The 11861-nt window shown below is 40.1% G+C and overlaps 2 protein-coding genes across 2 annotated transcripts; one reads left to right on the top strand and one right to left on the bottom strand.

Moving 5' to 3' along the window:
• Nucleotides 1-2293: 2293 nt before the first annotated feature.
• On the bottom strand, nucleotides 2294-5451 carry LOC147620409 (uncharacterized). Its single transcript, XM_086825522.1, has 5 exons — nucleotides 5229-5451; nucleotides 4006-4065; nucleotides 3683-3774; nucleotides 3574-3577; nucleotides 2294-3453 (listed from the first exon to the last, which is right to left on the bottom strand). The coding sequence occupies exons 1-5, from the start codon at nucleotides 5449-5451 to the stop codon at nucleotides 2294-2296; spliced, it is 1539 nt and encodes a 512-aa protein (XP_086681648.1).
• A 5198-nt stretch (nucleotides 5452-10649) lies between these two features.
• On the top strand, nucleotides 10650-11643 carry LOC147620408 (uncharacterized). Its single transcript, XM_086825521.1, has 2 exons — nucleotides 10650-10962; nucleotides 11059-11643. Exons 1-2 carry the CDS (start codon nucleotides 10753-10755, stop codon nucleotides 11641-11643), a joined length of 795 nt encoding a protein of 264 aa, XP_086681647.1. The 5' UTR covers nucleotides 10650-10752.
• The last annotated feature ends 218 nt before the right edge of the window (nucleotides 11644-11861 follow it).

Genomic DNA, 11861 nt, shown 5'->3' with positions numbered 1-11861 from the left:
CTGTCTTCCTTGGCCCATAGAAGGAGATGGGCAATCCTTGAGCTGGTGCCCAAACCCTTGGCATGCAAAGCATCTGTACTCGCTTTGAAGTGCTTCCCTTTGCATTCTTGAGAGAGCCAGAGTTCCTGAGAAAGTACACTTTGAGGGAAAGGTCTTCCTTCATTCGTGAAGCTTCCCGTCTCCAAATTCTAGTTGGGACCTTGGTGTCTCTTTGGAGGCAGAAGGTTGGAAGAACTTCCGAGTGTCTGGAATCTTTTGAAGGATGAGGGAGCTAGCTTTGGCGAGACTTTTACGATGAAAGCTTTGGCGAAGTCCTTCGATGAGGGAGATGGCTTTGGCGAGACTTTTACAAGATGAAAGCTTTGGCGAAGTCCTTCGCTATTCTGACAGCTTCTACCATGGATACTGGCTTGGAGTTTTTGACCAGTGTGTCTAAGGGTTCGTTCATTCCCGGAATGAACCTGGCCATAAGTTGCTCTTTGTCTAGGGGTGGTGAATACTTGAGTAGAAGAGCAAATGCCTCATGATATTCTTCGATGGTTTTGCTCCCTGATTTAGCTCTAAGAATTCATTCATTTTGGTTTCTAAAAACCCGGAGGGACGAAATAAATAGGTTTTAAGACCATTCCAGGACTGGGTATTCCTGTCCAGATGGTTGGTGTCACAATGGGTCCTCCATGCCACCCTGGCTGTTTCCACAATTTTTTTCTTGGGGCAAGAGCCATTTTGCTCCACTTATTGTAGCCTATGACATCAAAATACTCTTCCATAGCTTCCACCCATTTCTCCATAGCGTCGCCCAGGTTCTCCCCTTCACCTTTGAAGGGTCCTGGTGAAGTTCTATGTGAAGAGCCTTGCGAACGTTGGTGTCAAGCTCTTCTTTTGTAGAGAGAGGGTCTGGCTGATGGCCACGGTTTCCTCGTCTCATGATTCTGTAAAAAATGATATATTATTAAATTTTTATTTTGATATCGTCTGCGAGATCCTAAGACTTAAGAGGTTCAAAAAATAATTTCTTAAACAAGATAAATGATCTTATTGGAGATCTATGACATATGTCTGATAACAGATTTCGCTTTATCAGTTCGTCCATAAACCATCACTTATACAAAAGGGAATTTTTTCACAAAACATTTCTTTATTTATAGAAAGGTTACAATATGTACATAGAGCAGCTCGGCTCCACAGAAGTCATTAGGGGAAGGTTGAGGTCTATAGGGGCCCTTTAAGATGCCATGTGATTAAAAGCTTATTAAGGAAAAGGGCCAATCATGTGATGCCATGTATATAAAAATATTGGGTGATTAAAGGTGATCAAAAGATTCTCTAGAAGATGCCTTTTTGTACTTTTCATTCCCAAAAAGTGGGGGGGGGGGAGTTTTTGAAATTTCGAACATCCATAACTTCTACATATGAGCTCAAAATTTGTCGAAGATTAGAGATCTAAAATCTACTCGGCGCGCTGAGCTCTTTCCATAGATATGTCACATGATATGGTTTTGCCCACTCAATTTTAAATTCAATTTTGGCGGGAAACTTTGAAATTCAAACTTCTAGCCATTTGAAGAATAAGAAGGTATCTAATGTCAAAGAAACTTAACATTTTAACAAAAAGTCATTAAAATCATAATATGGCAGCTTAAAGGGCCCCTATAGACCTTAACCTTTCCCTAATGTCAAAATCTCCTCGGGAGACGTATAAGACACCAATACTGGGCTATAGACATACCCTGATACAATTGTTCCCTTACTGCCAAGGGAGCTACTATCTTCTCCTTAGGAATAAGGAGTCTATATATTTGGTAAGGAAGTCTGAAATTTCAAGGCCTTGAGTGATATAAAATAACGCCATGTATCACTTTCAGCTTCATCAGAATCATGGTCAATGAGAGATTCTGCCTTAGCATTGCACGTTGGTCGCAAGAGGCATGGACATACTGCCGGGTGCGTCAATAAAGCGAGCCCAGAGCAGCGAGCCCAGAGCAAAAAATCACACAGAATACAAAAATAAGAGCAAAAATCACACAGAATACAAAAATAGATTATCCCCTTCAAGCGAGCAGATTTGTGCTTGTGCTGCTCTCTAAAACATTGACATAACACTGAACTTAATTATTAAATGACTGAAAACATTGACATAACACTGAACTTAATTATTAAATGACTGAAAACATTGACATAACACTGAACGTAATTAAATCAATCAATATAAGTGTGTTATTTATATAGCGCACAGAGTACAAAAAGTTTAATTGATATTCTCAAAATATTCTCAAAACATTATAAGTATATCCTATAATTGTTGTGGGTGGCTCCTCTGAGATCTTGTGAGCATCTCTTTCAAAATATAATTAGGAATCTTTGGCTGATGGATATGCATATTATTGTTCACATCCTGTCCAAGAATCATCAGGAAAACAAAGTAGATATGTTTGCAGGCAAGATATGGTTTTCTTTTGACCAACCTATCATTGAATTCTGCACACGAACATATTGGGTGGTTCTGAATGGTTACTTCAATGGGTAGGGCTTCTTTGTTCTGGATTTCCCTCACTTTAAATATTTCCTTCTGCCCTTCCATTTGAACATGTCCTCCCATAATTTCTACATTCATATCTAACGCAGCACTGATCTGTGCATATGCAGCTTTAGATATACCTTTTCGATAGGGGTATTTTTGCTTATCTTCCTCAAGAATTTTTTGCTTGTTTTGTTCACTCTCTTGAAGCAAACTATTTGGAATCTGTACACCAATCTCAAATCCAGCTTTTACTAAATCATGAGCTTCCCTGACTTTCAAGTGTGTACCTGTTGCTATTGGCCAAACATTAGGAACACTTGCAGGTGGATGTAAGATTGTCTTTGTAGGCTTCCAAGTGTGTCGAACATCATTATTACAGAAATAGCAGTACTTTTCTTTCCTCCAAGAAGATAATTGACAATCACTCCAAAAGCATGGTGCCACTTCTCCGCCTCGTAGCTTTCTGCTACATTTTTTTCCTCCTACCCAATGGTTACATTCTACTCTATTCAAGATCGGAATCCTGCGCAATGCCCACTTTGTCTGATGAATATCTTGCTCTAATGATTGAAGTGCTACGTCACCTTCTTCTGGATTTATTGATGCTTGCCCTTTTTCATGCTTATCCACTGTCACATAAACAAACTCTGGTCGGTGGCTAGAGCTCCCTACATTCCCCTCATGGACCTCATGAAGTGGACGTTTAGCTCGAATAGTCTTTTTCTCACCCTTGAAATTTATCCTGTTTGTAAACATTGGAGTGCCCATCACTACATCATCAATTGCCCTTGAAGTAGCAGCTGGAGAAGGGCTTGAAGTTTGTCTGGAAAGAGCTCTCTCAATTAATATCTCTAGGTCAGGCCCTCCACCTATATATTTTCCTTCCATAAAAGCCATTTGACGAGCACACTGGAAGTAAGCATTGATGAGATCTGAAACACATGCATCGTACAAACTAATTTTATGTTTGTATCCTTCTCCTGCTAGCCAACTAGCATGCTTGGCTTCAGAGAGGTTCGTTCGTGGTACCAGAGCATTTACAATAGGCTCACCATCCTGTTCATTGAAAACCCATTGCACAAAGATAAACCCAAACCAGTAGGTTTTTTAATTACTGCTATTGAATTAAGTTCATAGAAAAAAAAAACATACATAACATACCTTAATAATAAAATGACCCCAACGACTTGCTCTATAGTGCCACCAACTAAGCCAACTATCTAGCTTGGGAATGTTTCTGTCTGCTGCCTTTCCTGTTGCCCACCATGCACGTATCTTACGGAATAGCACTAAAGCATCCTCTTTGGTTGGTGCAGTCCTCCACCTCTCACACATTTCATTGTGTTTTTCCATATGTTGAGCATATATATACTTTTGTGTATGCACTCGAAGATTGTCCTTCCAATGAAAAAGGCAAGATCTCTCCTTTCCTACCATCTCATCTCCATTGTTATATACTGACCTAATAGCATTCCAATTTGCACCTGCTTCGTCGGCCATGAAGCCAAAAAAGTTTGCTGATTTCCCAGTATGGTCGATCATAACTGCATTCAAATTTTCCCAAAACATTATCTGTGCTGTCTCATCCTCCTCTCTAAACTCACAAGTTGCAATTGTGAGTAGCTCTCCAATCCTGCAAGAAGAGTATTTGGAAGATTATTGTATTGTAACAACTCAGTCGAACAGTCATTTCATTTTGAAAAGAGAATAAAAATTAAAACATACGTGTGATCATACACATGTGCACCCATTGTGTGCCAATCATTCTCCACTCGGTGTACATGATCAAAACAAACCCATGAATGTCGAAGGTCTCGATCCCCCGCAGCATCCATTCTATTGACAATATCAACGCCAGAGCTAGGGCCAGTTGTGGACATCTTGAAAAGATAGCACCTCTCATCACTTTTGGTTGCTTGCAAGGGAAACCTTGATCCGTGGAAGAACTGAAAGTGGCATTTTCTTTTTAACTCTAGGATAGCCTCAAATCCATCACCTAGTGCTCGACTTGTCTTTCGACTTTGCATTACCATCTGCTTCACCCTACATTTACCAAGTTGGTTAAGAAATTACATATATATATATATATATATATATATATATATTCAATAGAGAAGAACTTACTTTTTGAGATTTATTAAAGATATTAGCTCTTGAGACATCTCCTGGAGTTCCCTCTCTGACATAAACTCTCCAATCACTTTATCATCGTCAGTGAAAGCCTTCAAAACGAACTCCCTGGCAACAATCATTTGTACCTTTCGTGGACCCGCATTATGGTCCATCTGAACAACACGAGCTACTAAGGCTTTAATGTTTCGCATAGATGCTCGACACATGCCTCTAGCAATTGTGTGTGTATGTTTCCCATAGTGAAGGAACAATCTACTATGGGAGTGATCTTTAGGCATAAAATAGTAGGCAGACACTGAACATGTTTTTATGCACATTGGAACATGCTTACAAAAGAAACACTCTAAGTTTCCATAACTTCCCAAAGCCAAACATCCTTCATTTGGGGATTTCAATAATTGGCCATTCCAATGGAGCCTATTCGGTGATTTGTTTCGAAATCGATAAGTGCATCTTTCATTCATACACTGGAAGGTACCCCCACAAAAACTCTTTCTCAAAATAAAAGATTTATTAGTTCTTGTTTGTGTCTGGGGTTTTGTCCATGCATTTCCTTCATATTTGTGCTCCATACCCTCCATGCCCTTCCCATCTAAAAGCTCATAAATGCAATTTTCTTCATACTTCTTAGGGAGCTCCTTGACTTTTCCTTTGAATGTGCATTCATTTATAATATTATGGAATATGTCATTGGGCGGCAAAGTACGAACAATTTGGAAGGCAGATACTGCAGTGTCAAATGCAGGATCACCTTCCTCAATGTCAATTAAATTATCTGCATGCACCACCTTTTCCATGTCCTCTTCATCCAAGTCACTAGGAAAAAAATCAACAATCCAAAGTCAACAATTGAAACAAGAAAGATAACCTCACTATATTTTACCATGTTTCAAAAGTTGAAATCACTCACATAGGTGAGGTCTTGCTGCCAGATCCAGAAGGAATATCCCCAGGGGTAGGGAGTGGTGTTGATGTAATGGCTACTTTTGCAACATAAAATGATGACAGGGTATTATCTAAGATATAATACCCATGTTCACCAATCCCATGGTACAAGGGAATTGTCCCTATGCTCTCAAAACCATCATCAGTTTGCAATAGACCTTCAATAAAAATTTCATGTTCTGCACCTAGTTTTTCTTTCATTAATTCGGCTGATAATAAACATTTCCCATGTGAAAATGACAGTCTAAAAAGAGGGCCTCCAACTTTGTGTAGAAAAATCTGAACATCTGACTCAGAATCCCTACATTTCAGGAATACATTCCAAAAGAAAGTATAATGTGAGCACACATATCCAAAACAAAGTAATACTATATACATTACACGTGAGAAAAAGAAAGTATAATATTCAAAACAAAGTAATACTATATACATTACACGTGAGAAAAAGGCATAGGCTTCCTTTGGAATGAAAGTCTAATGAAAGGACAAGCTGGAAAAGCTATTTTTTAGTATATTTACTCACTAGTTTGAAAGACTACTAAAACAGACTATTTCTAGATGTTGCAATCAATCAACTCGTGGTAAAACTCCTTCTTCTCTTTATATGTTATTTCTCATGCACTGTTTTGCCATTGCTTCTTATTAGGTTGCCATTGCTTCTTATTAGTTCACCCTCAAGCTGCTCTCAGACCACCCTCCTCTTAAGATACAATGGAGCTGCTCTGTCTTTCTATTTATATATTACTATCTCTAGTTTTCTCAACATTTTCAGAGGGTGATACCTCTGAAGAAGAAAATAGTGAAATTAGTGAAAATAGTGAAATGGCTCCAGAGGAGCCAGATACCCCACCCGCTGAATGGTATGAGAGCTGCCATGATGGAATCGCAGATAGCGATTCCACCACAGAATATTCTCGGGTGGACTGGTACAATTTTCCTTTCGAGGAAGAAGAAGAGGAAGAGGAAATACAAGAGGAGGAAGAGGAGGAAGAGGAGGAATATGAAGAAATGCCTGAAGAAATGCCCGAGCAGGAAGAGGAAGCAGAACATAAAGAAATGCCCATTGAAATGCCCGAGGCAGACACAGGCACAGGCTATGATGCAGATGCAGAGAACATCCCCGACTCCCACGGTGAGAAAGATGACAATAAGGAAGATAGGGATGACAGTGAAGAAGATGACAGTGAGGAAGATGGGGATGCATAAATTTCCCCACAATTTTGTCCTGCAATTTTTCTAGTAGGATTTTGTCAATTTTGCCCTGTAATTTTCCCAGTAGAACTCCAACTAAATTTGCCCAGTACGTTTTTGTTTTGTAATTTTCCCCAGTAGGATTTTGTTTTTGTAATTTTGTACTGCAATTTTCCCAGAAGGATTTTGTTTTGTAATTTTCCCAGTACGATTTTGAAGTATAATTTGCACATTTTTCCTTGTACTACAGTGGTTTAATTTTTAGTGGTTTAATGTTCAAGTAAGCACAATAATATATATTCACACGAATATTTACACGACTTTTAGAAGAAGTCCTTTTTAGAAATATTTACACGACTTTTAGAAATATTTACACGACTGTAATCTATTGGAAGACCACGACTGGAATATATCTGCACAGTAACGTTGTGAAGTACAACAACGTTGAAGATGAAGATGTCTGCTGCGCTCATGTTGCAACTCTCACCCTCACGACAAAGGGCATCACCTGCCCGAGCATCACCTGCCCGAGCATCACCTGCCCAAAAGAGAGTATGTTCTTTTACGTTTTTTAAATGTGCGTTTTTTCCTTGCGTTTGTATTTTGTGTGGGGGGCCAAGACCATGAATGTCTACTTGCACAAGATGGTCATTGTAGAGCTTTAAGGATCAAGTGCGCTGAGCGCACTTGATCTAGGAGGCCCTACACAGGCATGTCTTGTCTATCCATGGAGGCATCCACATTAGCAAAAGATGTCTATGTTTTTGATGGGCATGTTGAGCCCTTGGCCACTGTAGAGCTAAACATTGGCTTATGCTTTATCTGCAGAGCTAAAATGGTTATTGTAGAGCTTCCTGGATCAAGTGCGCTCAGCGCACTTGATCCTGGAGGCCCTACACAGGCATGTCTTGTCTATCCATGGAGGCATCCACATTAGCAAAAGATGTCTATGTTTTTATTAAAAATAAGGGCTCAACATGCCCATCAAAAAATTTAGACCTCAACATGGCCACTGTAGAGCTAAACATTGGCTTATGCTTTATCTACAGAGCTAACATGGTTATTGTAGAGCTTCCTGGATCAAGTGCGCTCAGCGCACTTGATCCTGGAGGCCCTACACAGGCATGTCTTGTCTATCCATGGAGGCATCCACATTAGCAAAAGATGTCTATGTTTTTATTAAAAATAAGTGCTCAACATGCCCATCAAAAAATTTAGACCTCAACATGGCCACTGTAGAGCTAAACATTGGCTTATGCTTTATCTGCAGAGCTAACATGGCTATTGTAGAGCTTCCTGGATCAAGTGCGCTCAGCGCACTTGATCCTGGAGGCCCTACATAGACATGTCTTGATCCAGTAAAAAAATTCACCTTACATAGACATGGCTACTTACTGTAGAGCTAAACATGGCCACTGCAAAGCTATCTAGAGGCTTCATCTGCAGAGCCATTGTAGAGCTTCAAGGATCAAGTGCGCTCAGCGCACTTGATCCTAGAGGCCTTACATAGACAGACCTACATAAACATGGACCTACATAAACATGTCAACATGGACCTACATAAACATGTCTTGATCCAGCAGAAAATTTACACCTCAATATGGCCACTGTAGAGCTAAACATGGCCACTGCAAAGCTATCTCGAGACTTGCATGTGCAGAGCCATGACTATGCCATCATAGTCATTGTAGAGCTTCCAGGATAAAGTGCGCTCAGCGCACTTGATCCTGGAGGCCCTACATAGACATGTTTTGATCCTCAATATGGCCACTGTAGAGCTAAACATGGCCACTACAGAGCTATCTCGAGACTTCATCTGCAGAGCCATGACTATGCCATCATAGTCATTGTAGAGAATGAGTTTTTACATTGGCCATTAAAATCCAGATTGTAATCAATAGCAGTACATTATTACAAGCAGAGAGCTAAACATAGCCACTGCAAAGCTATCTCGAGACTTGCATGTGCAGAGCCATGACTATGCCATCCTTGTCATTGTAGAGCTTCCAGGATCAAGTGCGCTCAGCGCAGTTGATCCTGGAGGCCCTACATAGACATGTTTTGATCCTCAATATGGCCACTGTAGAGCTAAACATGGCCACTACAGAGCTATCTCGAGACTTCATCTGCAGAGCCATGACTATGCCATCATAGTCATTGTAGAGAAGGAGTTTTTACATTGGCCATTAAATAAAAAAATCCAGATTGTAATCAATAGCAGTACATTATTGCAAGCACAGAGAGATAGAGAGAGGGGGACTTACATGCTTGCAAACACGCAGAGGATATTTGCAGGTGATAATTGTAGAAGAGGATAGTTGTAGACGACAGCTACAGAGAATAGAGTAGAAGATAGTTGTAGAAGACGATAGCTGCAGAGGATAGTCGTAGAAAATGGTCGTAGAAAATGCACGAGTGTACCTTTCCTTCCAGCCGTTGCAGAGGAATGAAATCCTTTTTGGGAAAAGGATTTTTCGAGCACTTTGTTATTAATGATTAGGAATTTACAGCCTTGAATAATCCGTATACTTTGTGCCAACCCGAGATTATTTTCAACCTTGAATAATCCGTATATTTTGCGCCAACCCTGCCAACCCATGATTATACAACCTTAAATAATCCGTATACTTTGTGCCAACCCATGCCAACCCATGATTATACTACCTAGAATAATTCGTGTAGTTTACTTTACTTTTTGTGAGAAGAGTTATATCTTTGAAAATGGACACCAACTCCCAACGTTATGTGACTAGATCTTCTTGTTCTCAAAAAGATTGTTGTTTTGCTGGTATGGATTCCTTACTACCTCCTACTAAACGCTCCAAAAAATTACAGGCAAGAACAACCGACAGGGTGTCTCGAGGATTGTTTGATGAGGAAGTTCAGAGTCAAGGCCAAGTGTTGATGGAGAATGATAGACATGAGAATGAGAGAGACAGGGATGACAGACAAGAAGAGGATGAGAGACAGAATGATAGAGAGGATGAGAGACAAGAGGATGAGAGAGAGGATGATGATAGAGAGGAAGATAGACAGGAGGATGAGAGAGAGGATGATGACAGAGAAGATGATAGAGAGGATGATAGAGAGGAGGATGAGAGAGAGCATGATGATAGAGAGAGACAGGAGGATGATAGACAGGAGGATGAGAGAGAGGGTGATGATAGACAAGAAGATGGGAATGATAGAGAGGATGATAATGAAGAAGAAGAAGGTGGAGACACATTGACAACTGAGACAAGAAAAACAGAGAGCATCAAAGCAGAAATTTTCGGAAAGATCCTTAAAACCTCTACTCCAACTGCATTCATCGATCGAATTAGAGTTAGATTCAGCACCCCCCCCCCCAAGATCCCCTTGTGTAGGCTTCTTCCAACAGAGGCCATAAGGAGACTATGCCCCAGTACTGATAAGAACCTTGGTCGAGCATTCAAGAACCTTGGTGGGTATCTTGAAAGCAAGGGGGCGTTCACGGTGTCCATGTTTGATTTGGATGGAGAGGAGACTCCTCTGACTGAAGAAACAACATTGTCATGGAGTTCAACATGGAGGGATGTGAATGGAACTTTTGAAGAGTCTCTCAGAAATATGCCAGAATGGGGACCGTTCATCCAGGGTAAAATGATACATGTACTGGATGGAAACAACCGCTATAAATCTTGGATGGATTTGATTGCTCAAGGTGAGGGTGATTTGAAATGTTTTTATCTATTTATACAATTTTATGTATGCATCTAATATAATTTTATCATCTTCTTTCCTTTTACTCAGAATTTCCAAATGACATCTCTAAGCATTGTCTGGTGGCCTGTGACTTTCTACAATTCGAGAAGGCTGACGTTGGAGAGCTGATGTTTTCTCTTTCCAGATTGAATAAGTATATGTTTTATTATTTTTCTCTTTTTTGCTCTTGGCATTGATTGCATGATGTTGCTTCAACTCTCTGCATTGGTTGTACTAGGATGCATGACTATGCCTTTGTACCAACAACTTTTGGGGATAGGCTCTTCCAAATAAGGAGAATTGGTGAGTCCGATAAGACTACCCTCCTTGCAGAGCTCGATGATGAGGACAAGGCTTGGATGGAGAATGAAATGAAAAAGTGCCCCACTCGTGGCAAAAAAAGCTGGTTTTCTGTTCCAATAAATATATTGGCATGGCTTGTGTTTAAGGTATGCAAGATATTAAAGGTATGCAAGATCTACTTAATTATGCGAAATATGTTTAATGTATGCAAGAGTAATTTTGTAATTAAATGGACTCTGTAGGACGATATGGAGATGAAAATCGAGGTCAAGGCTAAGGGCATGGATGTAGACGGAAGGGCTAAGGTGATAAGAGAGGTAGAAATTCTGTATAAGAATAGGGTGGGAAAGTTTGCCCGCATAGCAGACCCTGCCAATGGAGAATACTTTTGGCGTGCTGTTTTGTCACTTCCTTGGCATGCAGCAGGGACCCATATTGCGACAGAAGAGAAACTGAACATGATTGGGGCTGCACAAGTTAGGGATGAAGATAAGGCATTCTTAGTTCGAATGTTGGATAATTCACAAGCTAGCATTCGAGAGATAGAGTACTTGCCTAAAGACAAAGCAAAAGCTAGAGAGTGGCTACATTCATTTGTGTTCTGGCTACAAATAAGTTCTTATGGCTCCAAGCTTCTGGAGGAGATTGAAAATTGTGATAGAATCTCCTTACCTTCCATTAATTCCTTTATAAACTATGTCGTCTTTCATCGACGAAAGTATTTCAAAAAAGCTTTCAGAGTTCATCAGGGGGATATAAAATTTAGCAATGATATTGACACACAAAAAGGGCTACGCTCTGCAACACATCGAGTTGTTTATAGGTAAAAAAAAAACTTGGTCAATTTTATTTCTTCTCCTTATGCTTCTTATATAGCCTATTGACTTTAGTTTTCCTTTCCATTTGGAATTTAGATGGCTGCTGAAAGAGGTGGATAGTGGTGTAGTACAGGCCATACCACCTCTTGTGTTGTTATGGATTTGCGAGGATACTCCACGATATATATATGCGGATCTGCACCTTGGGAGAGTAAGTGTTTTCTGTA

The sequence above is a fragment of the Cibotium barometz genome, chromosome 31 (assembly GCF_041138505.1).
Source record: "Cibotium barometz isolate CiBa-2024 chromosome 31, ASM4113850v1, whole genome shotgun sequence".
NCBI classification, from domain to species: domain Eukaryota; kingdom Viridiplantae; phylum Streptophyta; class Polypodiopsida; order Cyatheales; family Cibotiaceae; genus Cibotium; species Cibotium barometz.
The sequence above is the reverse complement of the archived record's forward strand: the minus strand, read 5'-3'. Positions and strand labels throughout refer to the sequence as shown.

Bases quoted from the DNA above. Each gene is read 5' to 3' on its own strand.
- LOC147620409 (XM_086825522.1), bottom strand. From the start codon at position 5,451: ATGGAAAAGGTGGTGCATGCAGATAATTTAATTGACATTGAGGAAGGT. The intron at 4,066-5,228 runs GTATGGAGCACA...ATTTGAATGCAG, and splicing joins AGATGGGAAGGGCATGGAGG to TTATGATCGACCATACTGGG. The intron at 3,775-4,005 runs GTGCAAATTGGA...GGTGGGCAACAG, and splicing joins CTTCATGGCCGACGAAGCAG to GAAAGGCAGCAGACAGAAAC.
- LOC147620408 (XM_086825521.1), top strand. From the start codon at position 10,753: ATGCATGACTATGCCTTTGTACCAACAACTTTTGGGGATAGGCTCTTC. The intron at 10,963-11,058 runs GTATGCAAGATA...TGGACTCTGTAG, and splicing joins TGGCATGGCTTGTGTTTAAG to GACGATATGGAGATGAAAAT.